At 49.6% G+C, this 27,688-nt stretch overlaps 1 protein-coding gene across 1 annotated transcript; it reads right to left on the minus strand.

Moving 5' to 3' along the window:
* Window positions 1-632: 632 nt before the first annotated feature.
* Window positions 633-27,540, minus strand: kdm6a (lysine (K)-specific demethylase 6A). Its single transcript, XM_061823745.1, has 30 exons — window positions 26,019-27,540; window positions 25,778-25,841; window positions 22,986-23,094; window positions 22,860-22,909; window positions 21,117-21,175; window positions 17,157-17,277; window positions 13,517-13,571; window positions 13,075-13,109; window positions 12,288-12,381; window positions 11,402-11,528; window positions 11,141-11,239; window positions 10,240-10,459; window positions 9,911-10,051; window positions 9,425-9,502; window positions 9,252-9,329; window positions 8,144-8,242; window positions 7,717-8,034; window positions 6,693-7,354; window positions 5,447-5,576; window positions 5,265-5,370; window positions 4,152-4,357; window positions 4,026-4,078; window positions 3,885-3,950; window positions 3,366-3,514; window positions 3,181-3,295; window positions 2,917-3,104; window positions 2,690-2,831; window positions 2,362-2,488; window positions 1,320-1,490; window positions 633-713 (listed from the first exon to the last, which is right to left on the minus strand). The coding sequence occupies exons 1-30, from the start codon at window positions 26,198-26,200 to the stop codon at window positions 690-692; spliced, it is 4,068 nt and encodes a 1,355-aa protein (XP_061679729.1). The 5' UTR covers window positions 26,201-27,540; the 3' UTR covers window positions 633-689.
* Window positions 27,541-27,688: the final 148 nt, after the last annotated feature.

The following is a 27,688-nucleotide window of genomic DNA, read 5'->3' on the forward strand; positions in this document are numbered from 1 at the left end:
TAAATAATCGTGCAAACGCTTGAAGATGCTGACTAAGCACTTTTATTTCTATACAAAACTTTAGGAGCGCCGCTCAAAAATCACAAGGCTCCTTTAAATTTTATGGCAGGTATTCTGGACCAAGAAAAAATGACAGCGTTTCATCAACAAATATTTCCAAGCAATAAATATGCATTTATAAATAGTGTACATTTACATCAAAAGAATTAAAAAAACCTTGAATTTTATGTGCAACGTACGTGGCTTCGTGTCTACAAACCGTTCATCAACATTGTTTGAGCAAAATGAAATATCAATAAAAGGAAATGTTGCAAAAAAATTGCATCGCTCAAGTGTTCACATTTAAAAAATAAAATGGGGGGGGGGGCGGCTCCTTTGTTTTAGAAAATGGAGAAAAGAAAAAGACCAGCGAGATGAAAAAAAAAAAAAAAAAAAAAAAAAAGAAAAAGAAGCGTTAGCAGAAACACTTATGGGGGGGCGGGGAGGGGAGCTGCTATCCCCCTCCAGACCACCGGGGGGAGGCCAGTTGCATAGACACGCAGCTTACGCACAGCTTAGCTGCCTTGATGGAACAAGACGACCGACGGCTTACTTCCCAAGTCCCTTGTCCATTTTTTTTTTGGGGGGGGGGGGGGGGGGGGTCGGGTCGGTCTGCAAGAGCCGCGTCATCATCGTCGTCATCTTCATCATCAAGAGGAAGGCGAGGGACTCGCCTGCGAGGAGAAAACAACAAACGGGAACCTCAAATGCACGGCGGGGACAACAAAATGGCACATTTCTTCAGGGAAAAGTTTGAAAAATGATTTTCGTACCACTGATGAGACCAATTGAAATTGAACACAACACAACTCGTGCGGACTAAGAAAGCGGAGCTGGATCGGCTGGCTGTTGGCGTCTGACCGGAGGTAACCCCGCCTCCTTAACGTGGCGAATCTCAAAATATTGCCTTTGAACTTATTAACGTTGAAAAGTTCAATTGAAATACAGCGGTTGGAAATGGGATGACTTTGAAACAATATGAATTTTACAACCAAAAAAAATGCCCACGGCACATAATTTACTTCCGTATTCCTTCTTCGTCGTTGGCCGCGCGTACGTTGAAGCGGATTTGACTGACAAATCAAGTCAAGATACGTTTTCATATTTTTCCACATGGTTTCAAGTTTTTGCACAAACATGGAGTGACAAGAAAGAGACGGATTAGAAATATTTGATAAAACCACGACCGGCCCGAGTTGCGAAACGGGAACCACGCCCTGACTGGAATTCGGCGAGGCTCCCCTGCGCACTCTCGAGCGAAGCGCCAACGACGCACTCACCAGAGTGAAGCGGTCGTAGACCTGCATGAGTTCTTCGACCTTGTACTGCTCCAGCACCACAAAGTCGTCCAGGCCGGGGCTCCCCCTGCGGGCGCAGTCCTGGCAGTGCACCACGTACGTCTTCCTGCTGTTGCTCTCGGTGGTCACGAAGAGCAGGTCGTAAACCTCCACCTGGGGGCGCCGACGAGCACAGCCACGGCATTTCTTCACCGATGGGCTCTCGGGAAGGAGCCCGAGAAGTTCACACTAGTTAGAACTGGGCTCCGGCGGCAGTCCCCTCGCGAGGGGTCCGACTCGGTCCCGCTCTGGGATTTGCCGAGCAGCTGTGGCTACGCGTATTGTCCCTTCGCCTTTTTTTTGGGGGGGGGGGGACGGGTTTGTCCAAATGCACCAAACGGCAGCTCGGAGCGGGGCCAGGAAGGGCGCGATTGGCACGACGTGGGTACTAAAAGTACCTCCGTCGTATCTCAAGCAAGCCTGTCCAGCGCACCCCCCCCCAAACCGCCCCCGCCCCTTTTCATTGTTGTCACAATGTAACGAATTTAAGTTGCGCAATTAAAGCTGGGATCGAAATACAAGAATTGCACGACGTCCTCTGACAATCGTGAAAGAACAAACTTGTCTCGTGTTCTGATCCGGCGTTACGTCTCGTCTGTCCCAAATATTTTTTGAAACAACTTCGTTCGCGGTACAGTACTTTGTCGAAAGAGACGGGACAAGGCTAAAAAGAAACTAATTTTTGGATTCAAATGTACATTTTTTTTTTTTTTTTTTTCCAAACAGAGCCCATCAATGATCGGCAAACGATGAATTCTTGGCCTAGAGTCGATTTTCAAAGTTACGTTTGCTGAAATTTGAGGTCTACTAACAGAATTTCCAATCGTCTCTCCTGGAGGGAACTTTCCACTCACGGGTCTCCTATCATCAACAACAACAACAACAACAACAAAAAAAACAAAACAGTTTTCGCCCCCCAACCCCCCACCCCCGGGACGGCTGAACTCGCTTCGATGGGTCTCCCGGGTTCCGGGGTTGGGTCTACCTCACAGATGCTGCAGTAGTGCGCGGGCTCGTTGTGGGCGCGCCCGTGCCACACCAACTCCTTCCCGGCGGCCAACAGGAGCTCCCGCTGCATCTGGCAGCGCTTGAGGGTCCGCAGCAAGCAGTACCTGACGCGGGTCACAATCAAGCCGGGATTGAAAAGGCACTGGCAGAGGGTTCTGACTCGCACAAAGTCAACGTGGGAAAGATTCGGCGCACGGCTCAAGCAAAACAAGTTTTTTTTTTTTTTTGGTTAAAAAGTGAAATTTCGTGGATTCTTGAATTGATTTGATTTCTATTGATGATTGAAAGGAGAAGCGAAGCCTCACTTGATCATCTCAAAGAGCTTGCGGTCAGCGACTTTGATGTTCCGGGCCAGGTTCCAGGACAAATGGATCATGGGCACGATGGACTTGACGCTCTGCAGCTTGTTCCACTCGTAGCGCTCGACCGCCAGCTTGTACTGGTGAGCTGGCGACGACGTCAGCAGATCACAGCAAAGCCTTAAAACCGCGTCGACGGGACCCGGCGGGCCTTCCCGGAGCGGCGCCCCGACCTGTGAGGGGTCCCACGTTCCACGCGACGTTGTTGCACCAGCCGACGGCCTGCACCCAGTGGACGGCGCCGGCGTTGAGCCACACCAGGTCCCCGGGCCGCTGGATGAAGCGGTACACGGGCACGTTGGTCTCGTACAGGTCTTCCAGGTTCGGCCACCAGGAGCCCATCAGGAAGTTGACGTTGTTCCTGCGCCGGAGAAAAAGAAGAAGTCGAGACCGGAGGACCGACACCGAGCTGGCGCTAAACGGGGAGGGGGCCGCACTTTTCGCAGAAGCCGTTGATGACACCCCAGTACGCTTCAGGCACGGCGAACCATTCGCAGTCGCCGGGGCCGATGTTGATGTTCACCGAGCAGAAGTTGTTGTTCTCCTGGTGACCTGAACGAGCCGGCGAGCGCTCGCTGAGAACGGGGAGCAAAGGCGCCAGGGGGCGCCGTTTGTCGCTCACCTGGCGTCCTGCTCCCGGGAACCTTCATGTAGAGCTGCACCGTGTTCATGCCCAGGATGGCGTGGCCCACGTGGCTCAGCAGGTTGCCGGCCGAGACCACCCGGGCGAAGGCCGGGAGCTTGCTCAGCTCCTGGAGCTGCTGCTTCCACCTTCCGGGGGCAGAGAGCGTAAGACGACGACGACGACGACGACTAAAAGCACGACGCCTTCGCGCTCCAATCCGATCGACTTTTGAGAGGGGCGGGATTCCCGGTTCCCGGTTCCCCAAAGTAAAAGCAAATGTTTGATTGAGACGACTTTTGAGAGGTGAGAGACTTTTCAAAGCGGGTTTAACAATGGTTGCATGGAACTCAAATCATCAAAAGTCAACTGAAATGTGAAATTCTTCAACGTCGCCTACATTTGCTCTCTTATTTTATCTTCCCCGTCACGAAAAACGGCCCGCACGCCGGAGGGACACGAGGAACATTTTCATTTTCCCTGCGACGGCCGACGCGTACTTCTTCTTCTTCTACGTACTTCTTTTCGTCGGAGAGGTCAATGTTGGTGCCGAACTTGATGTGCTTGAAAGGACATTTCCTCCGCCTGCAGACCAAAGCGCATCAGCGTGAGCGACGCGAAGGAGAAAATTCTCGACGGCAAAAAAAAAGAAAAAGTCACCTGTCGGACGGAGCCGCCTCCGCTTCCGTCTCCTTCTTCTTCTCGTTCTCCTCCTGGTTGACAAACGGACGTCAACTTAAAAGTGGAGCGCGCGGGCCGGCTCCGGACGCGGCGGTTCCTACTGACCCGAAGCGACTCCTGGAAGGACGAGGCCTGATACTGGGCGTACTTGACGATGGTGGTGTGCGAGCGGCCGCTCTCGCAGCGCCACATCTTGCGGCTGCCGCTGGGGTCCCAGTTCTCGTCGGCGGGCTGGGCCAACTGGGTCCGCACTTCCACCAGGTGGTCGGGGTTGGCCTCCACCAGAGTCTTGGTGGAGAAGAGGCCCAAGTCTGCGTACAACGGGAGGAAGACCGAGGCTCCCTCAACCCTTGAAATGTGCTGCGTTCGTTCGCTTCGGTCAAAATGCAGTCGGTGACTCGCCTTACTATTCTACAATGTCACAATTAAGTCTTTTTTTTTTTTTTTTATGTTGTCCGACAACAATTTCAGCACAGGAATTAAGAACTGGGGGGGAAGTGTGACTGACAATTACAATCTAACAACAAACGCGCCTGACAAGAATTGACATACGAGACACGCAAGATCGAGAAACTTAAAAACCTTAAAAAAAAAAAAAAAAAAGGGGGGGGGGGGCGGGGGGGTGCTGCTCACGTCACCGTGAGACAAATTAACGCAATTTACTGTTTGTGATCATGAACATGATCTGCAATCCTAGACCGTCCTGCCCTTTATTTGCTCTTCAACACACACAAAATCTCCACCAAGCGTTAACTTGGGCCTCACCATCGCCATGGCAACAAGTGTGTGGCTACACACGGATGACAATTTGGGGCTCAAATTCTTCCCGTCATAGAAAAGCCCAAACGTAACAAATGTGCAGCATTTGGACACATTCACCAAGCTTTGGTTCGGCTCACAAAATCGGCACTTTTTACTGGCTTGAGTCAAATCTTGGAACTCATCATCTAGCACTACACACAAAAACACACTCTCAAAGTAGTCCATGATTTAAAAAAAAAAATAAAATAAATAATTAACATTTCATGCTTCGAGAAAAATTCAGCAGCTCTACAAACTAATATCACGTAGCAATCTATCCAAAATATCCTGGTTTGAGCTCAAGCGCGCTTTTCTTTCTGCAGCGCAGTCCCGTTTTCTGTCTGCAGATGGCGATGCTGCCCCACATCAGACCACCCAAAATGATCGTAAACGGCGGGCGGGCGAGGAGACGCTTACCCAGTTTGAGGGCTCCCGCCAGGCCCCTGATGACGGTGACGGGATTGGCAGGGTTGGTGCAGAACTGATGGAGGGGAGGGTAGAAGGCGTCCCTCTTGTTTTCCAACTGCGAGTCGGAGACCAGGCGCAAGGCTCAATGGTCGCTTGCGACGTCACATCGGGTCCGGGTCGCCGGTACTCACATAAATGCTGGGCGTGGGCGGGTTGAGCTTGTCCTTTGGCAGCGGAGGGGTGGGCGTGCTCGGGGGTCGCGGCGGCGGGCACTTGTCCAGAAAGACGCCGCTCGCCGACAGGCCGTTCTTGCCCAAGTTCCTGAAGGCGGGGGGGTCGTGTCATTAGCACGGGTAAGAAGTTGGCGGGCGGGAGTGAGCGACCCGAAATTGGAGGAGATGCTCTTCGATCGGCTCGGAAAAGAAGCTTTGCAAATCAAAAGTGAATATCGCTGATCCACTTTCGGTGACTTTTTTGGACGCTGGTGTGCCGTGAGACTTTTCAAATCAAGGTTGGGAATCACTGAACTAGACAAATAAGCGCTGGTATATATTAAAAAAAAAAAAAAAAAAAAAAAGTGACGGTATGACGAAGGAAATGTTACGGACGCAAATGCTGCAATCAAATTCTGCAGCATACGATTTATTTGTGGCGTATTTACATTTATTTAGCTGCGCTCGGGGTTAAGCTTAGCTTAGCGTTTTTCATCGTGTCAACGTCCTCCGGTCAAGCGACTGCATGACGTTTACGAGTTGACGTCCTGCCGATGGAACGCGCCACGTGGCTCGCTCGCTCGCAACTTTTTCTGCACACTCGCTCGGCTGACAAGAGCAGCAGGATGTGGATCCGATTTTGACAAGGCGTGAAATAAAGACGGACGGTTTTTCCTTTTACAAATCGAGAGTAAAAATCAAGATTTGTTCTTCATATGAATTCTCATTCTCACAATTGGGCCGTGCTCCCAGGAGACGGCAGACTAGAGAAACTTTGATTTTATTTTGCTTCGCCAATAATGCTGAAGAGCAAGTGTGTCCTGATTTTGATTTTTGATTTTTGCAAAGCGTGTGGGGAGCCTCCACTCCAAGCCAGTGACCCGCTTCATTGACTTCCTATTCTGGAATTTCACTTTGGACTCGGCAGATTTGTCGTCATCGTTTGTGACCCGCTTTGCGTCAAACAACAATACCCAAAATGTCGGCACCGATCCTAATCAACACGGGAGATGAAAATTCATTTTTGCCGTTATCGTCAACCTGGATCAGGGCCGGAAAAGAACCATTCAAATTGAGCAGAAGTCGTAGTTTGGCTTTTACATGCAGAACCCATCTGGAGAAATTTGTTTCAATCGCGAACCCTTTAGGAACGTACTGTGTCCATTTTGGGAATTTCCGTCTAGGCTGAAACAAAGGCTGAATTTGCAACAGGAAGGAATCGTACCTGCAGGCTTTCAGCACCTCGCCGGAGCCGGGGTAGATGGAAACCGAAGACCAGGGGGCCAGGCCGGCGGAGGCCGAGCGCCCGCGGAGGGCCCGGGCCTCTCCCGGGGCCGCCGTCTTTTGCGGCCCCCGACCGTTAAGGCAGGAGGGGCTCCGGGGAGAGCGGGCGGCGGACACTGGCGACGACGGCGAGGGGTCCTCCGAAGCAGCGTGCACGTTGTTGAGTTTCTCTGAGAAAGGCCCTCCGAGGTCACGACAGTTATTATTGTCGTCACTGGCGGCGGGGTCGGCTTTTCCCTTCAGCGAGGGGGAGAGCGGAGGATTGTCTGAAACGGCGAGCGGAGAGTCGGGCCCGTCCTCGGCCCGGAGCCCCGCGCGATCGGTGCCGAGATTTGCGGCGGCTGCCCCCCCGCCACCCCCGGAAGGCGCGTCGTCTTTGGTGCGGAGCCCCGAGGTAGCGGCGACGTGGCTAGGCGAGGACAAGCGGTTGGGCGTGGACCTGGGGGAGGCGGGGGATAAGGAGGACGCCGAGGACGAGACGGTGCAGGGCCCAGAAGAATGTCCCACCTGATTGAGAATAGCTGAGGAAGAGAACAAGGTCTGGGGGGAGGAGGACGAGAAAGGGGGTTCTCCATTGGGACCTGCCAAATGCGAACCCGGACCCTAGACAAAGACCACAGGAAACGCAGCCGATAAATTGCAACCAATCGAAACCAAGTGGTGCACCGTTAATCGGACGGAACCGAACTCTTCGAGGCTTTTTGTCTGCCCTTTGATTTGGAATACACGTTTCGGACTTCTTTGGGACATATTCAACGAATCGAGGACGAACATCAGAAAGTCAGCAAGATACGAAACTTTGTTAACGACCAAATGTCGGTTTTTCGCGGGCAAGTTTTAACCGTACCAACGCTGGCCCGGAGCCACGAGGGGAAAACCGGACCGGGAACAGCTCCGAATGGCCGTCGCGGACCCAAATGGGCCAAAAACCAAGACGGGTGGAAGCTGCGCAAGCAAATCTCTACCTGAGTGTTGGCGTCGCGATGCGGACTCGTCAGCGTCCCGTTCGCATGGGCGGGACCGGCGCCGACGGCTCCGCAGTCCTGAGGTAGACAATTCTGCTGCGCGTAAGGCACGTTTGCGTCGCTCGCGCCGCCCCCTCCCGGTGACCCGGCGTCGAGAGGCCCCGACGGCGGACTTGAGCGAGACCCGTTGGTCGTGGTTTGGGCGATGATGGCTGCGTGACTGAGGGGGGAAGAGCGTGGGGGGTCTTGGCGGCAGGTGGGGGACTCTGGCTGAGGACTGATGCGCGGTTGGACGCCCGCCATCGCCTGATGCCTCACCTGATGAGACCGAAAGGGGGGGGGAAAAAAAAAAAAAAAAAAAAACAAAACAAAACTGAGGAATTGTGTGCACTTGCTTAAGAAATCTTGCACAAGTCAAAATGTGGACCTGCTGCTGCATAAGTGAAAACTGGTTCTCCAGCTGGCTCAGCATCTGCACCTGGAGGGGCTTGAGGATGGCTCTGTTGGTTCGTAAATGGTCCAGAAGCTGCATAGGACATTTTTTAAAAAAAATAAAAAAAAAATTAAAAAAAATAAACTCCACATTTTGCTGGAAGATGACATCAAACGAGGAAGAGTACGTAAATGTGAAATGTTGCCTCTCAACCACCAGGGGTGAGTCCTTCAGTAAAAGAATGGAGGGCCCGGTTCAGAAGATCTCTTGAAGCCAAACAACGAGGGGGAGGTTACTTTCGGCGTCGCCACAGCGTGTCATCTCAGATGAACGCACATATTTGTTTGGCACAATTTTTACGTCGGATGCCCTTCCTGACTGACGCAACCCTTCTCAGGGAGTGGAGGCCCCAGTGGGATACGAACCCACAACCCCTGGTTTACCAAACCACTGCTCTAACCACTGAGCTACGGGGCCTCTTGAAGCCAAACAACAACGTATATAATTCACTTGTGAATATTTTGTCCATCAAAACACTTTCTTTGACTGCTTTTTGCAAAACATTCATCCAAATGTCAAAGTGTGTTCAACGTTGAGATCGCTCAGAATGTAAAAACAAAATCGGTGGCGCTGTGAAGTACTTTGGGCATTTAGTATCCAAGTACTCGCCCACTCGGTGCTTTGTACCCGTTCACTGCACTCGGCCCAGCGGCAACGCGTCATTTCCGGGTTTGAATCCATGCACTTATTCTTTATTCTATTCCTCTACTTCAGTATACTTTCATTTTGTATTCTCTCTAGTCTTTTACAGCATAACTTAGCTATACGTACAATCGATGGTGACGTGCGGCTCACAGTTGCGAGGACCGGGTTCAAATCCCGGCCCCGCCTGTGTGGAGTTTGCATTAACCCCGACACTATCAATTGACCGTCTGGCCACCACCACTGGAGACAAATTCTTTGTGTTTTTGACATCACTTGTCAAATGAAGACGATTCGGATCCAAAACAGAAAGCCGACGGAGGAGCTCGACAAATCAATCCGATGCGCGTTTGTTTTGAAATGCCACATCCAACGATGATTTCACAGCCACAATTCTTACCTGAAGCTTCTGCGGTGTAAGGTACCAGCCGGGGGTCGGCTGTTGATTGGCGCCGTCTGCGCACGAGTCCGAAACGCTCTGCGCACAACCCCCCAAAAAAAAAAACAAAAAAAAAAAATAGGGAAATGAGAGTTTGGCGCTTGAATTGCACCACGTTGTGCTCTTGGCATTACTTGGGCTGGGCTGGCAGCGCGTTTCTTTTTGGCAGGACTGGCACGAAGGTCGCTTTGGGCCCCCTCCCCCTTGCAAGCCTACAAATCCAGCAGAGAAACAGCTTGTGATGACCGCCATCTGCGCTTTCGGGGGGCGGGCGGCGCGGCGCCCCCACCCCACCCACAAAAAAAAAAAAAAAACATAACGCAAAAGGGCCACGGAAGAAGGGAGGGTGCAGGGTGCGTGGGTGGACGGACATGAATCTTCTGCATACATTTGCATGCTTCCACATGAATGCATGAAAAGACGAGGTTGGTTTCACGCCTTTCGAACAATTGATTAAGGCCTTCGAGCGTAACGTCGGCGACTTTTATTTGCCCCAATCGCACGACGGTCGGCGCTCGTCGCAGTGGTCCGAGCCGGACGCCTCGCCTGAGTCCATCTTTAAGCTTGAGACTAGCGATCGCTTGCGCTCGCGCTTCCGGAGAAGGAGCCGGATCTCTCACCTGCTGTGCCTGCGCGGCGTTCAAGGCCCCCTGCCTGGACGTGAGCTCGGCGGGGATGGGCAGGCTCCACGCCTCCTCAATACTAGGGAGCATTTTACTCTTATTTTGCAGACTACCTGGCTGTAGGTTACACAACTGAGCCTAGGAGACAGTGTTTTAGTGCAGAAGCAACAAGACAACACGAATGTTTGAGGTCATGAAGGTGTACGAGCGGCACAAAAGCACAGAATAATCCATATCCGAGGGATCGGATATGAAAAGGATTCTGACGCGCATTCGCCGTCGACCGGGGTGGCGTCCGACTTTTAGCCAACGGAAAAGCCGACTACCTGCAGCAGCTTGACGCGCTGAGCCAGCGCGGCGGCGTTGACGCAGGCTTTGCTGCGCGCGGCGTTGACGTAGCACTTGATGGCGTCGTGCGGCTGCCCGCAGCTCTCGTAGAGCGTGCCCAGGTCCATCCAGGCGGCGGCGTGGTTGTGGTCCAGCTGTACGGCGCAGATGTAGGCCTGCAGCGCGTCCATAGGCTGGTTCTGCTGCTGGTAGAGCACGCTGGAGGCGGACGCGGAAAACCGTCACCCCCCCCTTTGCCGAACGCTGCTCCGACCGGCCGAGTCACGGAATACCGCCGCGGATTCGGGGAGACGCCGTTTGCGTGAAATTAGAAGAGTGGCCAATTTTAATGCCTTCAAACTTGACGTGCGACCGCCCCAAGGCGCAAAAAATTGACTTTGGCGTCTTCCGGATAAAATGGAAAGGTGGGAAAAATGGAGGATTTTCTGCTGCCGTAAATCTGCGTCAACACATGGAAAAGTCGATTTCGAGAAGCTCATATTTATGTAAAAAAAAAAAAAAAAAAATCAAGAAAAAAAACACACACAAAAAAAAAAAAGTTTTCTGTGATTGGGATGACAAACATATGGCTCAGGGCCCAAAAACCGGCCTGCAGGATGAAACGTTGACAAAAATGGACAATTCATATTTTCTAGGTCTTCATTGGCGGATTTCATTTTGAAGCGTAATACAATATTATTCAGCTCCAAATACCTGCGGTTTGAAGTTTTATCACCGTGAACAGTTTTTACGGGCGTGCAGATGACAAACCGAAGCAAAAACTTCAAGGAATGAATGCTACCCAAAAAAAAAAAAAAAAAAAAACCCCTCAGGTCATATCGTCTTGTAATCGTGTGCAATCGTGTGTTATGAAATGACACGTGCATTTTGAGCGCTCACCCTATGGAGCACCAGGTGTCGGCGCTGGCCTCGGACTTATCGATGGACTGGCGGTAGGAGATGAACGCATCCTGGACCTTGCCGATACTGGAGTAGCACCTAAAAAGGGGACGTGGAGGAAGACCAATGACGAGCCACCATATCAATATCTTCAACAAAACGGTGCATGAGGCCGGTCCCTTGGTCGGTCTTACTGTTGCCATGACAACAGGACCGACGCTAGCGCCGACCTTTCCTTTTCTTTTCTTTTCGCCGTCTTACCTCCCAAGAAAGTACCAGGACTGGCCAGAGTTCGGGTCCGCTTCTATGGACTTCTGCAGACATTGGATGGCGTAGGCGTCCTTGGTGGCTTTCTCTCCTACGTGCTCCACAGTGTGATGCATCCAGCCTAAGAGAGACCAAACTAAAGACTTTCAGGGCTCGGTTGCGGGACAGCAGATCCGCTTTCGAATTGAACTACGCCGCAGGTACCGAAGCGCTCGCGAGGGGACATTTGGTCCGTCTACGGTGAGACTGCTACAAGAACTTTGAATTTGAAATATGGACGTCAAGTATGGAGTAGATCCACGTGCCATCGAAGCTCGCTCAGTTGCAGTTACGATTAGAATTCTGCCACGGAGGAACATTAAAAGAGCGTCTCGAAGAAGCTTTTCAAACGCCTCGAGTCATTTGTGTTGACACAGACGATCCGATGAAATCGTCACGTCGAAGGCACGCGCAAGAGCCGCTCGACGGCAACGAGGAGTCACGGAATCAGAACCAAACGATGCGAGCGCCATGAAATCCTTCATTGCTTTCAACGCAAGAGGGCGGGAGGGGCGCCCTCGTCCCGCCGGTGCGACATTCCGACCCGCTTGGGTGAGATCGACGGCCAAAGACGTTTTTGTCTTTTGGGGATTTACAGGCTATGTTTCAATGAAATGTACACCGAGAAAAGAAAAAAAAAAAAAATGTTAGTGAGGACAGGTTGTTTAAATTTTAAAAAATGGTTTGCATGAAACGTGTGACGTGTTCAACAAAGTCGGTGTTCAAGCAATCCGTCATCATCAACTACAAGCAAAAAAAAAAAAAAAAAAAAAATTCTCCGGCAGGAAGAAAGGAGCAAATTGTTGCTTGAGAGTATTGAGGAGGATCCAGCGAGACTCACCGAGCTGTTGCAGCGCGCTGGCCTTCACCTGAGCAGGAAGACGCTCCGTCTGCAACAGATTCTCATAAGCTTCTCTCGCTGCTCGGTACTTCTTCTGCAAGACAACGGAGCCCACCGTCGGGGACGGTAAGCGAACACACCAAAGACCTCCCACACTCGTAATGACTGTCTGGACAACCAACGCCCGGAGGGGGGCGGTCTTGGATCGGGACTCAAAGCTGCCACGTGCACTTTTCTTTTAACTCTGGGACTTTCATAACCTGCCGTATGAAATCAGCTTATTGCCTAAGGCGGAGTCGAGTCAACGCAAAGATGATGCGTCTGATATCGAGCCCGATTCTACCCACTCTGAAGGAACGGGTGCCAACCTCAAGCCGGACGGGTCACGTTGTCACGACACCTCCCCTCCAAATCAAAGCCTGTTAAGGGGCCGTGTGAAACTGCTCTTTGTCCGGTTTTTTTTTTTTTTTTTTTTTTATGATTGAACATTTTCAGCAGCCGCGTTTCTGTCGCAACTCACGAGGCTGCATTGGCCTCGCTAGATTACATTCGCGGTCTAGTCGTCGCTGATCATATTCGGAGGAGCAAATATTTTATGACACTTGCCTTCCACTTAAGCTGTTTTGCCACATTGCTGACGTGGACAAGGGACAGCCCGAATTGCAGACCCATCTCAAACATTCAAGACACAAAATTACAACACCACATCTCAATCGAATGACCTCGCTTGGGTAGAGTATGAAGAGATTAGTTTAAAAAACAAAAAAAGTGAAGATGTGCATCTTACCTGGATCTCATACAGATGAGCAATGTGGAACTGAACTGTGGAGGGGGGTGGGGGGGGGGGCAGAAGCAGAACAAATGAATTCATGTTTTTTTGTGCAAAATCAATATTGCATGTTCAGGGCCCAAAGACCTCTCAGTGACTACGTGCAGGACGGAGGCAGCACGGTGGACAAATTGGGGGGGGGGGGGGGGGGGGGGGCGGGCACAGTAGGGTGAAAATGCATGTATGCGCGTTTGCAATGTGAAAAGCAAGCTCGCTGAACGGTTCTGAGATGTCGCAGCTCTCCTGCTGCTGCTGCTGGTCTCCTAGGCAACCCCATTTCGGGGGCCGGAGACGGCAGCAGAAAATGATTTCCTACTCCCTCACGTTTTCTACACGGCCGCCCTGATTTTTATTTTTGTCAAAGCACATCGGCAAGAAGAAATAATGGAGTGGGGCTTACTTTCAGTTTTGGACAAAGTGCAGAGGGTTGAGTCGATCAGCGCCAGCTGAAAATGCTGCGGAAAGAGAAGAAAGACTTTCAATTTGGTTGAAACCTTTCGTGAGGGGCTGAAGAGGACCAAATGCAGGCTACTGAAGGTACTTTTTTGCATTTCCACGTTCAAACTTTTGAAAAGTGACGGCTTCGGAGCTCTGAATTGAAGTAAGGTGGTGGAACGCAACCAACGTAAAAGGCAGACAACGCTTTTTTTTTACAGTTCCATATTTCCAAGGCTACCAGCAAAACTGAACCTTGCCTCGAGGGGGCGGGGCTAGGACCGCGTGACTCTTTCGCTTCCAATGGACAATCGGCAGCTTCTTGCGTCGCCGACTAAACTGTTGAAGGCCACCAAAAGAACCCATCTGAACTGAACCAGGTTTTTGGGTTACCAAGCACGCTGGTACATCGAGGGAGGGCCAAGAGACACACGAGTCCGTCGTTGGACCCCCCCCCCCCACCCTTCTTTGAATTTCCTCATGAAACCCTTTGAAGGGTAGAAAGAAAACGTCATCTCCACAAAGTCCACAAGTCGTCCCAACATTTACCACCAAAGTCTTTGCGTACCAACGATGTCATTTTGTGGGCTAAAGAGTGAACCAATCCGGACCGCAGCGGGTTTTTGCCGGCAACGGTGTTCCTGTCGCAAAAAGCGGTCAGCTCCTGAAAAATGAAAAATGGACCCAACCTAGAGGAATTTATTGCCATCCTTCGGTTGGAGAACAAAGCCAGTGGTGTGCTACTGAAATGGTGCTGGCTCCAGTTTTGACTTTGGATTTTTAGGTTTTAATATTCCCGCTTTCGCGGTGTCTTGCCTGGTCACGGAACCAGCACAGCCTACTGGCCTATTAGTCATTTCGAGCCGCTCTAAAATTGCTCGAGGACGCTGCATCATTCGCACGATTCTCAAAAATGGATCGGCGTCACTCCACTGCTAATTTTTGATTTCGCAATAACTATTTCAACTGTGTTTTCGTGTCTCTTTCTGTGGTCATGCAAGAGTGGCTCCAACTACTAAAGATAGATTGCGTGTTTTTGTACTTACTTGGCAAATGAAAATGATTCTGATTCTGATCCCGTGCCTACATAAGATCCCAATCGACAAAGTTACAAAGTTGTTTGGTTTTAAAATTCAAATTTGAACCAAGTACCCTAACGTTTTGCTCACGGTCCAGATGATTTGCCGTGAAAAAAAAATCACCTGCCAAACTTGGACGTGGAGGTATGAGGGCTCATTCATCGTCGCTCACAACTTTAATTATTTTTAGGGAAGGCAAGCAAACGATACGGAGCATATTTTATAGACAAGCTAACTTTGTGATTTACATGATTAAAAGCCTTTAAAAACAAAGTAGTGTAGAAAATAAAAGCTCACTAAAGTTACGACGAGAACATACAGTCAAAGAAAAAGCAAATCTTTTGAAGTTAGACTCAGCATTACTTGGAGGCCGGCCCCACATACGGCCCGCGCGCCATATGCCGCCCACACCTGCATTTAAAGCGACAACGCACGTGCGCCGCTGCATTTGGGTCAGTTGGAAACGTACGTCCACATTCGAGATTCACGTTTACGACGCAAAGCGCAGCCACTGAAAGATTCATTAAGCGCCGTCCGGCCTGGTCGCCGCCGACGAGCGCGTAGACAACGGATGCGAGCCGGGAGGCACCCCGCGCGGGTCGGCGCCCGTGGTCAAGAGAGCCGAGGAATAGCGCACGTCGCAACGAGCGGTGCATAAAATAAAAGCGTTACCTACGTTACGGGCGGCTGGTCAGCCTCCCCGTGGGAGCCCCGGCGCGTCGTCATGCGGGTCTCTGCCGTACCCGCCTTCCTCCTCCTTCACACTTTGGGTGGGAATGCGGCACTGACTGCTCGCTTGACATTCCACCTCTCTCTCTCTCTCTCTCACACTGCTTGCTTGCTTGCTTGCTTGCTTGCCAGTGCAACCCCCCCCCCCCCCATCTACTCTGATTACTATTCAGCAGCCGGCTGCAGAGCGAGACCGAGATGACAAAAATAACTCAAAGCAGCTCCACCGGTTCCAACGTTTTACTCTGAAGTCAATTGAAATTTCAAACCGTCACCATCATAAAACCTTCAGCAAGTGTACAGGTAATAAAGGTCCCACGTTATCAAAGTCCATTTATGTTTTATGCACACCATAGATGGGTCAAAACGATGAAAAAAAGATTGAATGCAATAGCATACATTCATAGTCGCCAGTGGAGGCTGACCATTTAGAAACTCGTGAATATGCAAATTGCTAACTTGCATTTCGGGCCAATACTTTATATTTTTTTTTTTTTTTTATGATTGGCTTCACCCCACCACGCTTCAGTTGCACAGCCAGGTTGACGACCCCTCCCCTGCACGCTTCTTCCCTCGCAGCGTGTTTGCAACACTCATGTAATGTTCCATTGTTGTAGACGTATAATAATTGACTTTTCATCGTGTTTACAATTGCTGCTGTCTTTTGGTCTCCTCCAGAAACTCCTTTGACTCATCGACTCGATTCTCATGAAAATACAAAGCTGAAATGAAATGAAGTGAAGTGAAGGATCGAGACGGTCCGTTCCGCTTAAGCGCCGTCTCAATCACAGCTACAAGTCTGCGAGCGATGTGCCGCCCCCACCCCACCGGCGGTCGCACATCTACACCAAAATTCGACTTTTCCAGAAAGTAGATGACACGCTGGTGGGCTCCATTTACTTATTAGGTGACTTTGAAGGTTGCCGATGTATAAAAGAGTACAGTTGAGGGGCTGAATTACAAACCTACACCACACTTTCCAGATTTACAATATATTCCCTTAAGATTTCAAAGACTAGATATCATTTTTGTTCCGTTTCCTCTGTTGGTCTAGCACAGAAAATCTCAACAAAACACATTGAAGTTTGTGACTGAAAGGGCTACGAATACTTTTTCAAGGCCCTGCACACCCGTTACCGCATTCTATGAAGCCTCAGCCGCTAATAGGCATAATTAAGAAACAATAAGGACCAACCGATCAAGGCGAGTTTTAACAACCAGTTCGAGCGTGCGAAAACCAGTGGAACCATCAAAGCGCAGAAAAAAAAAAAAAACCAAAACAACAAATACCAGCGACAGCCGATATCGTCTTCAACTACTGAACCTCCACCGATTGTATTTCAAAGTACATCTAAGATGACAACGAAAGGACTTTTCACGCTCAAATTGTGGAATACAGACGCAAACTCAGATCCAAATGCAAAAGATGGCCCAACATGCGACTTTCAAGTCCTTTACACGTACTGAGGACTGTCCACGACTCGTGACTTGTTTGTGCAAAGTCCGCATGAGAACATGAAGGCCGAGATCGGAGTGCATGCCGTTCCCTTCGACAGAACTTTACCATTGTCCGCACCTTTCGCTACCCAGGCGGCAAAGCGGGCTTCCTCCAGCTAGACCGGACACATCTGTTCATCTGCGGGGTGCGACGAAGCTGGATAAGGCCTCTACCGCACCACCGGACCACCATCATTTTAATTTTATCAAGAGCAGACACGTTGATTGGATAACTGTTTTTGTTGCAGGTGGCTTGGTCTGGAGCAAGGACAGGAACCACAAAAAAAAAAAAAGCTGTACCTTTAAGCTGGACTCGTGGTCGGTGTTGACTTTAAACATAAGTCCCAGTCGCAGGTGAATCTCTTTAGCTCGGGAGAAAGTGGGGTCAATGTAGAGCACCTCCTGAAAAGCCTTGATTGCCCTGCAAAAGAAGGTGCGTGTTGATTCATCATTAAATGCTCACCAATGAAATTCTCTCACAACCTTGCTCTTTCGAGACACACGCTGCCAAAATGCCAACACCACACCAGTGTCAGGCCATTTAAGAACACCAACAAACTATGAAAATATGCATGTTGAACACAGTCTTAAGACCCGTTGACGTCACTCAGAATTGTCTGTCTGAATAAGCAGCTGGGTTTAAGGAAGTCCCCCAGGTGAGAGGCTTGGAACAATGCTCTGATTTCTTCAAGCCGTCATCCTATCGTGGAGGAGCTAAGTTGTCTGCGGGTTCACGCCCCCAGAGGTGAGGGACCAGACAAACACCACCACGATGGGGGAGAAGTTATGGACACGGGTTTTCCCTTGTCCAGATGCAGGCCACCCGAGCCCGCCTCAAAAGGCACACAGCTGGTGCCCGGGCTTGCACCCGTGAGGCCCGGTCGGCCACAGCCTGAAAGGGTAACACGGATCCCCCCCCCCCCACAGCCCCAGCCACCGGGCTCAATACCTGCGGGACGGGCCACAGAGGCCGAGATCAGAGCTGCGGCCGTAAGGCGCTCGGTGCCTGTCGTGGCGGCAATACCTGAACCTGTTGGTGGAGGATGACGCCGAATCTAAATCTTGAGAACGAGCGCTCCGGGCGGGCTACGCAGTCTAAAACCCGGTCTCAGTCAAGGCCGCGGGGGACAGCTTTGCAGATGAAGGAATAGAGGAGGAGAGACTCGGGCTACGCACTGTCAAGAGTACTCGCTGGCTAGCCACGACGACTTCCGTGGAGCTCTGGCTAAACTTAGAAGAAGAAAGGAGGGTGGGGATGAAGACCCGGTCTGAGTCAGCGCCGCCTCGTGCGCTGATGATGCACGTTCGTCAGCCACCCCGGCACCGATGAGCCACTGTAGCCAAAATTCCCCTGCGGCGGCACGGGGGCAAGAAAGCCGCCTAGGCTGCCGAGGACGAGCTTTCCGGCGGCCGTGAAAGCGTGCACATCGGTCGGTAGTCGCTGGAGCAATTCCCCATTTTCGCTTTCAGCCAAAAAGTTTGAATTTCAGTGCTGTGGCTATTCAACACCACAAGAAGAAGAAGAAGAAGAAGAAGAAGAAGAAGAAAAGGGCCCGACATAGTCGTAAGCGGACGGGGTGGCTTAGAGGGGGGAAATTTTTCAGTCCCACAGAAATCCACGTTAGCCCTCTGGCGGCTGGCACCCCGACAAATGAAGCACTTATCATGCATTTTAAGTGTATTTCAAAATAATGACTAGGAAATCGCGGACATTTAATCATGGCACCCGCGACTAAACTTTCATTGTGGGAAAAAAAAAAAAAAAAACAAAAACAACAACAACAAAAAACAGCTAGGTAGCAATGCAAAATGGTGATAGGGTGGCCCGTGGCACAAACGAATGTGATTGGTTGGGGAAAAAAAAAAGCGAGGGCGAGATCACAACAAACGTCGGCGCACAGACGAGAAAGGATGCAATGTTGAAAGATGCTGGAGAACTTAAAAAAGAAAAATGGATGACCATACTTTTGGGGAGCCCTTTTTCAAACCAAGCAAAAGATGTTCACGTTACAAAAATAAAAAAGGTGCCGCGTTTGTTTTCTAGGCAATGTTTCGTGAACCTTCCTTACGTTCACTAAAGAAGACAAAGCAGAAGAAAAATGTACTGGAGGTTCCAAATCAGCGCCCTCCTCTCCCTGAACTCGTTGCTCCCATTTCCCTCCACCTTGGTTTTCACCGACCCCTCCCACTTTTTTCCATCGCTCCGCCGCTATCTGCTTCTCCTCCCACGCCGGCTGAGCCCGGAGAGAAAACGCTGCGGTGACGTCAAGTCCGGGACTAGACTGCAGCGAAAAGAGGCTTACGGTCACGTCGTCAGCTGAATCGTTCGGTTAGCTCTTTTTCAAATTGCTCCGTCACTGGACGGCCTGACTCCCACGATGACAAAAAAAAAACAAACAAAAAAAAAAAAAAACCGTGACAGTGTATTCCCCACTCACAGTCACACAAAGAGCAACCTTGTCGCCATTGCTAGCGTGACCAAGCAAGCAATCACTGCGCTAACAAACTGCGACCCGAACTGGGTCCACAAACATCGCTCCTTATAGAGCTCGTGCAGCTACGTCATAAAAAACACCTGACTTTTGTTTACGTCGCCATATTGCCGGTCAAGCTAAACATTCCTCAATGCTAAGTCTGTTGGAGACGACATGGAAATGTGTCTTGTAGCACGACGCCCAGAGTCTCGTCTGATACTGTCAGAGATTTAGAAGGTGGAAATTAACGACGGTACGCGGAAAAATGTGATCATCTCTGCATAGAGAACCCGTATTTAATAGCGAAATGAAATTGGACTGTTAATTCGCTTCCGCTTGTCTTGGACAACTGGATCTACACGTGGATCTGGTGAGGAAGTCGGCGAGATTTCCACGGAAAACTTTGAAAGCGTAGACAAGTCTGGACGCGTACAAATACTTTGTTGCTGGATCTGTTCTCAACACGGAGACGGCTCATGAAGGCGGAAGTGAACTCGGCTACACGTTAACCTTTGCCGGAATCCATCCATCTTTTCAGCTAGTATTCAACACAATTACTAATATTTAAATAAATGATCCCTGGTTTTACAAACGTTAACTTGATTGAGGGGGGGGGGGGGGAGAGGACGGAGTCGTCTCCACGGAACGTACACGGAAGCGATTGCGGCCACGCAACCCGCGTAAACCTCTGCGACAGGGTTTTTTTTTTTTTTTTTTTTTTTTAATACGCATTGTTCTCAAAAGAGCCAACTTGGCATTATAAATACTTTTTGGGAATTTGAGATTGAGAAGAATAATTCCTACCATCACGTTTAATTGCCTGATATTTTCCGGTCTTTTCAGCCGTTATACCATACAATGACCTCTTTGAAAATCTGTCTCGTCTGTCACGACAACCAACCGCACAACAGGTCTCGGGTATTGTAAATATTCTCCTCCGGTTCAACGTCGAGCAGCTCTGTTTGACCGGCAATACGGCGGCGTGAAAATGGTGCTGTCGCGTGCACGAGCTCTATGCGCAACCTATGCAAAGGCAGCTTATCCTCGGGCGTCTTGAAGCACCTCATCTGGCTCTGCTCGACGCAGAGGAGCAGCAGCTCGCCGCTGAGCACCTCCTGGTTGACTGACGGAGCTTCTCAACTCATCTCTAATGCCCGGATCAGACTACAAGAAAAATTTGCTCGATGCCGACTGACCCGTGTCAAGACGACTCCCGTCAAATCTCGGTCAAACGGTGGCGACGCGACACAACATGTCCACCGAAAACCGCCTCCCAACCTTTTCTGATCAATGGCCTTTACCTTGTCAAATCAAACACTTTCAATGAGGCGGCACCAGAAAACGACCGGACACACTCATTACCATGGCGATAACACCACCTGCGTGTGTGCGAGAAAAAAGTAGTGACATCATCAGTGCTAAGGAAAGGACGTTAATTCAAGGATGGCTTCATTCGCGTTCATGTACTTTTAATGCATTACAGTTCACAAGCTAGTGCTAGCACTCACGTTTGTACGTAAAATCGTCAGCGTTCTGGCGACTCGTGCTCTAAAAGCTTCGGTCAACACCGGTTGCTGCGGGTTATTAAATGTCGACAATGGCAACAGTCAATCAGTCACAATATGCATCCCTTTTTTGCCCCAAGATCCACTTTTCAAGCCCTAAGCACGGAATTCTGATTCAAAGAATGAGTTGGAGCGTTACAGTCCCACGTAAGGCAAAAAATGCTCCCGAGGTTACTTGATAGGATCGTAGACGAGGGGAAAAAAAAGCAGTTTTTTCTTACCAGTGAAACGCATTGTAGTGGAAGTAGACCAAGCCCAGGCCGTACAAAAAGGCAGCGTTCTGAGGGAAATGCAAACAAAATGTCATCCTTTCACGTCACATCATTATTATTGTTGTTACACTACAACACAAAAATGTAGATCTCGATAAAGGTCACTTTACAATCCCTCTCGCTATTTACATCCCGACAGTATTTTCCCTTAAAATTAAATCAATAGCAGTTTGAGATCTTTTCTCCATTCGTTTATATTTATATAAACCATACAAGACAATGAAAAAAAAGATGAATCGAAAAAATGTCAAGTGGCTAAATAAATCCGACTGAAATCATTGTCGTACAAAATGCTCAAGAAATACGGTAAAATGTAGAAAAAAAAAAATAAATGTGCGCTTCAAGTTACATTAATGTATGCATCAAAGTATTAATAAACAAACGATTGTCGGCTCGTTCATTAGCGGCAGCATGTTAAAAAGGAGCATGAAGGCAACAGAGAAAGAAGAAGAAGAAGAAGAATAGAGACGTGTTGTGGAAAGTACATAGCTGAGCTGAGCTGAGCTGAGCTGGAAATTTGCTAAACGGGAAAACAGACAATTTGGCTTCAATGGCCAGGATGTCCTTTTTCGATACGAATGGTAAATAAGCATCGCTTTCATTGGATCTCTGTTAAAAGCGATTATGGCGGTGTCTTGCGGCGGCGAAGAAAGCAACGTCGCGTTTGATGATCCGAACGGTCATTTGACGCCCAATTGGTCGAGGCCTGGTAAGAAACGTTGGGGGGGGGGGGGTGTGAAAGAGGAGCCACTGCCAGGCTGCCGTTCACTTCAGTCAGGCCAGACCATCGGCATCGAGTTCACGGCTGGCGGAATTTGGGGCGAAAACGACATTTTTGGTCTCAGTGTTTAGACGCACTTGGACTACAATAACGTTTAGGGTAAGGGCCTGAAAGAACCTCCGAGCCTTTTCGTTGCGATGCAAATCCGGGCCGTGCACCGTCAGGATTTTGGGGGGGCCCGTCGCCGATCGGCGGCGCCTTTGAAAGAGCCATCACAAGATGGCGCAACGTAAAGGAACTGCACCGGTAAACAATGTGCACCGGATGCGCGTACACCGTCGCTTCATTGATCGTATGGACTTGCCGAGTCTTCGCGGCATCTTCAACGTCACCTCTCAGACTTGAGACAAAAGTCAAAGCAAGAGAAGGGAAAGAACGGCCGCCGACTCCAACAAAAACGGTGAATGACGCCCTTCGTCTGGCCCTCTCGCTGTCGTGGCCACACTTGGGTTGCGTTTGTCTGTCTTCTAAAGTTTGGTTCTTGTTTTTTTTTTTTTGGGCTGCTCTTTATGTACATTCTTCAAACGCATTATCTTTTTTTTTTTTTTTGGGTCTTGGAACAGTTACGTGACATTTCCCCATGATATACGCGTGTTGAGCGCACACACTCCAAACAATTTATTGACGTGTTGTTTGTCTGAGACACTGCAAAGTAGTCCCACACCGATTCCGGGTTTTTTCACCGACTAGATTGAGAACCCGTGTATTGACCGGCAGATAGTCATTGCAGTACAAGGCTAAAAATGAAGTACCTCGTTGGATTCCTACGCGACAACGACACGGAATAAATGTCTTCCGATCGGCGATGAGACAAAGCCAATCGATCGGCCTAAAATCCTAATTTCCCAATGATACCAATCGAGAGGAGCGCAAAGTCTCAGCAAAACTATGCAACCGTTTTGTAGACTCACCTTCCAATAGTCCGCCTGTAAACCGAAGTACTTCTGGTACGCGGATAATGCTGAGGAAAGGGAGACGGAGGCAAATTCAGAAAAATGAAAGCGCATCAGAGCAGCTTGAGCAAAATACAAATCAACCTTTTGGATAATCCTCCAACAGGAGGTGGAAATGGCCAAGCTGACAGAAAACCTCAGGATCTACTTTCCCTTCCGCTTTCAGGACGACGGCGTTATAGCAGCCGACGGCCTGGACAGAGAAGCATGTCTTTTGATTCATATTTCAAAGCAATCAAGACAATTGTGGTTCACATCAAACGATGAAGATGAGACAAAAGGTCAGAATTCCAGATTTGGGTTTTTATTGTTGTTGGGTATTTTTTTCCCTTCCACGGTATTTACATTTGTGTTCGGCGGTTCAGTCCAGAGCAGCTTTTTTGTTTGAACCCAATCAATCCAATAAGCAACACTCAAAACCGACGGCGCTCTAACCTACTATCGAGGACTCCCACGAGGTCCAGAGCAGGCGGGATCCTTTCGGACCCTCCACACCATCCTGGCCACCTGTTCTTCCAAGCTCCTTCCTTCGGGTAGGCGCGACCAATCAATGCAAGTCAAAACTAGCAGGCATTCAAACAGTTTTTTTTGGATTTATTCTTTGTTCCCAACGTCGTACCAGGGCGGCGCCGACTACCGGAGACAAATTCTTTGCGTGTTGGCCGACAAAGCTGATTCTGAAAGGAGTGTTTCGAGTTGCTCGGGTGTTGTTTTTGAGATTGGTCGCTTCAACGTTACATCGCGCTTTATTTTGCCTTTGCATTTCACGTGTGAAAACTGCATTTGCTGTTACGCAAACATGAAGACCAGAAAGGTGTCTGCGGTAGAAAAGCAAACCATTTTGGAAGCTGAGAGAAGAGCGGAACAAACATCCAAACACTGGGAATACGCGGAGGGGCGACTGGTGCCCTGAGCCGCAGACAAAAACGTCAGCCAAGAGTATCAACGGCAGCTGAAGACAGAAATATTGCGAGAGGTGCGACGAATCACACAAAGATAACAACAGGAACAAAACAAAGGGCAGGCCTGCAGGTACGACAACCCACTAAGAAATATATTGAAGTTGTACCCGCCACAAAGGATCGGAAGAACAGGTTGGATTTTGCAAAGAAGTACAGCAATGAGCTCCAAAGGTTTTGGAACAAACGTTTACGGACTGATGAGACCAAGATGAACTTCTAGCCGAGAGACAGAAAGCCCAAAGGATAGAGAAAGAAAGGATCTGCTCATGATCCAAAACACACAAGTTCATCTGTGAAGCCTGGCGGACGGAGTTCATGCCGGAGCCGCTCCTGGAACGGCCTCACGAGTCTTTATACGTGAACTTGACAAAAACATTTTGTCTGGTACTTTACAGAAACGTCATCGTGTAACAAGATGATGACCCAAAACACACAGTCAAAACAAAGAACTTCATCGGGGGGGAAGTGGAAGGTCTCAAGGCCTCTTAATGCGCATCATAAACGTATCATCTGCTTAGCAGATGCACTACCACGGTTGCCAGTGTTGGCGCTTTCTCCCTCGATACGGAAAGTAAAAACCGCTTCCGGAAATCACCAAAAAGTGCAGAAGGAACTCCACCCTGTGTCGTCCTCGTCAATACCGGCGGCCGTGGAGAAAAAAAAAAAACTGCAAAACATTTTCACAACCGAGCACACGGCCTGCGCTCGAGTGTATCAATGTAAAGCACACGCGGGGTAGCTACGGCGATGTCAGCGCAGTTGCCGTACACGCGAGCATAAAGAGGACTAGAGACTTGCCCAGTCAGTCACCGGACCTGAACCCAAGAGAGCATGCGTTGGGCCTCTTCGAAGAGAGAAACCCCCAGAAACAAAAGAACTCAAAGACCCTGCAGTAAAGGCGAGGAAAAGCATTTGTAACCAAAAACGCGACAATCTGGTGAAGTTGACGCAGTTTTTTTTGCAAGTAAGGTTGTGGGCGGCCTCAAACCAAAAGTGCTCTGACCCGCGTTGTTGAACACATCTAAGTGTCAAGAAGACGAGATAAAAGAGGGCATTTTGAACTTTTCTCTCATTCATCTTTTGAGCTGACAACTGAATGTCTTCAGTATACAACAAAGAAATTGCGCTTCTGGTGCGGCTGCACATACGTAAATTGTTTATACACGATTCGAGCAAGGTCTTGTGGATGTTGCGTACGGTTGGGCATCAACAGACACTATGGGATGCTCACGCTCCTGCGCGAAGCCCCCAAACCACATGTTGAAGGCAAAACACATTTGAGGTTTTGGCCACGCACGCGCCGTCCAAAACCTTCACCGTGGACTCTTACGATTGTTTTTTTTGTTTTGTTTTTGTTTGTTTGTCCGTCCCCCAAAAGATGAGAAACGGACTGATACCGAGATTGCATTTTTTGGGGCTAACGGGATTAGCCGAGCTAGCTCTGCTAGTTAGTATTTTCGTGGCGTTTCCGCCATCTTGGCTGCCGCCACGCGACAATATTTGTGTTAAATGTCTTCAAATTGCGCGGTTCGTGTGCTTTGTGCTTCTGTGCCGGCGAGGCGTTTTGAGTTGTGCGGGCTGCAAAGTGCTCCGCAACCGGCGAGCGGACGCACCGAACTCAAAGCAACGTTTTGCGGACGCCGACAACTGTCAACATGCCGCGGAAGATTCTTCTCAGCACTATTTTTGCTGCTCTCTTCTCGAATTACTGCCGACGTTAACACGTCAAAGTTCGTCCTTACTTTGCAGCACTGCGGACGGAGGGTCGGGACTAGCTTGGGAGGTCTTAAAACGGTGGCCGCGGTAAATGTGCGCGACCTTCTCGGGCAACCCCCACAACGTGTGCGTTGCGTCTACGTCCAAGTCGGCGCTAAACAACGTGAGCGGCGTTGACCCCGGGAGGGGACGGCAAACCTTCAACAGCAAGGCCTTCGTTCTGGCGCCATCTTCTTGAAGCCTGTGAAATCCAAACTGTGAGCTGCAAGGAGAGGACACACAACACAGGCGGTTCCGTATTACTTGAGGGCGACGTTCGCGTCGGATTGTGAAGCACACCCAGATGGAACCGAGCGCATTTTTCTGCCGCCCCCGCCCCCCAAAAATAAAAAGCAAAACAAACAAACAAACAAACCGTTAAGACCGCAGTTATTCTTACCTGTCAATTCCGAGCAGACTCTCTCTCTCTTGCGTCGTGAGCGTCGGAAAGTCCTCTTCGGTTTCGCTCGCTCTTGTCGACGCCATTTTCTCGTCGTCATTAGCGGCGGCGCTCAGACTCCGCGCAGCAGCCGAAGAGGAGGCGGCGGCGAGGGCGACGAGCGACACTCCGCACGATTTCATGCTGGACAAGTTGGAACTGCAACGGGCGGCGGGCGGCGGGAGCGGACGCGCACCTCGTTCTCGCGCGGGGCGTCGCGTCGCGTCGCGTCTTTTTCGTTCCCAATCCTCAAGGAAAGCAGCCCTTCCGATTAGCTTCCAGCCGCCTCATATTAACGCCGGGACTCCAGGCACTGGTGTGTGGTTGCAACGGTGGATTTGTTTGTTTGTTTGTTTGTTTTTACGCTCGCCTGCAATTTGCTAATATGGCAAAGTTCGCCAAGCATCGGCTCAAAGTTGTTGTAATTGTGTCTCAGTGTCAAACGCGCGCGCGCACGCACGCCGTCGTGGGGGCACGCCCTCTGCGCGTCTCGCCCAATCAGCTCCGGGCGAGCGCCTTCACGTGACTGTCCCCTTGACGTTAGGCGAGCACGCGGATGAGTACGCGCGTGTTGGCAAGAGAAAAAAAAAAAAAACGTCCCGTGATTGGCTGCGCCCACTGTATTGTGATTACCTAATCGTCTTCTCGGACGTCTCATTGGACAGAACAGATGGCGCTCAAAGGGAGCCAAAAGGGGAAGTCGGGTTCGACGTGCGAATCATAGACATGAACGCTGTAAGCGAAGGCAGGGCCCTGTTGGCGGCCATGTTGGGGAGGTCGACGTTCCCGTCGTCGTCAATGCGCGGACATTTAAATGAAGACGCGACTTTCTTATTTCCCAACGGATTAAAATGTTCTATGCCAACGCCAGAAAAAAAAAAAAAAAAACTCGTGATAGCAATACGTAACAGTTGAAAAAGAAATACATAATTGTACGCGTGAAAGGTTACCCCCAACAGGCGGCACAATGAACCGGAATCATTTTGGTCATTCCGTTTTCTTGCCCTTGACACACCTGCAAAGCGCGGACGACATTTGTTGTCAAATATTCAAACGAAGAAAATATAATAACCGTTTTAAAGTTTGTAGTTAAATGTAATACTCGTGTACTGTCTAGTTTTCCTTCTCAAAAAGGCAAAATTTGGATTTGTGGATACAACATTTCGCAATCATCAATACATTTACAGTGAACTTGTTTCGTTGTTAGCATTATTTTATAAACTGTATTTTTTTTCCGCCAATGAAGAATGAAGTCACAGTCCACCCTTTCCAGAACAAACCGGGATACATTTCCGTTAGTTGGAGAACTTTTCTCAATGTTTCAGAGGGCATTTCCCAAAATGAAACAACTCAAATGTCTTTCTTGAATTTTAGAAAATGGTAGCCATGCACGTTTTGAAGGGTTAGGAACGTCCCTTACTTTATTTGTAAGAAGATGTTTGTATGGAAGAATGTTGACGCTGTGCCAGTGTACCATTTTGGAAATGTTGCGATTGGTGGACGATTCGAAGACTAATAACGCGTGGATCAGAAACGCTAATGTGAAAATGCAGTTTTATGTTAGTACTTCTTGTCTCGACCCCACAAATATGACGAAAAAAAATGCTGCATTTCAAACGCACAAATGGTTG

This window comes from Syngnathoides biaculeatus, chromosome 6, assembly GCF_019802595.1.
Source record: "Syngnathoides biaculeatus isolate LvHL_M chromosome 6, ASM1980259v1, whole genome shotgun sequence".
In the NCBI taxonomy this organism is placed as follows: Eukaryota; Metazoa; Chordata; class Actinopteri; order Syngnathiformes; family Syngnathidae; genus Syngnathoides; species Syngnathoides biaculeatus.

Excerpts from the sequence above, each read along its gene's own strand:
- kdm6a (XM_061823745.1), bottom strand. The coding sequence starts at position 26,200 with ATGAAATCGTGCGGAGTGTCGCTCGTCGCCCTCGCCGCCGCCTCCTCT. Across the intron at positions 17,278-21,116 it reads CACTACAATGCGTTTCACTG|GGCAATCAAGGCTTTTCAGG; the intron begins GTAAGAAAAAAC and ends CTTCTTTTGCAG. Across the intron at positions 2,489-2,689 it reads AAGCTCTTTGAGATGATCAA|GTACTGCTTGCTGCGGACCC; the intron begins GTGAGGCTTCGC and ends GACCCGCGTCAG.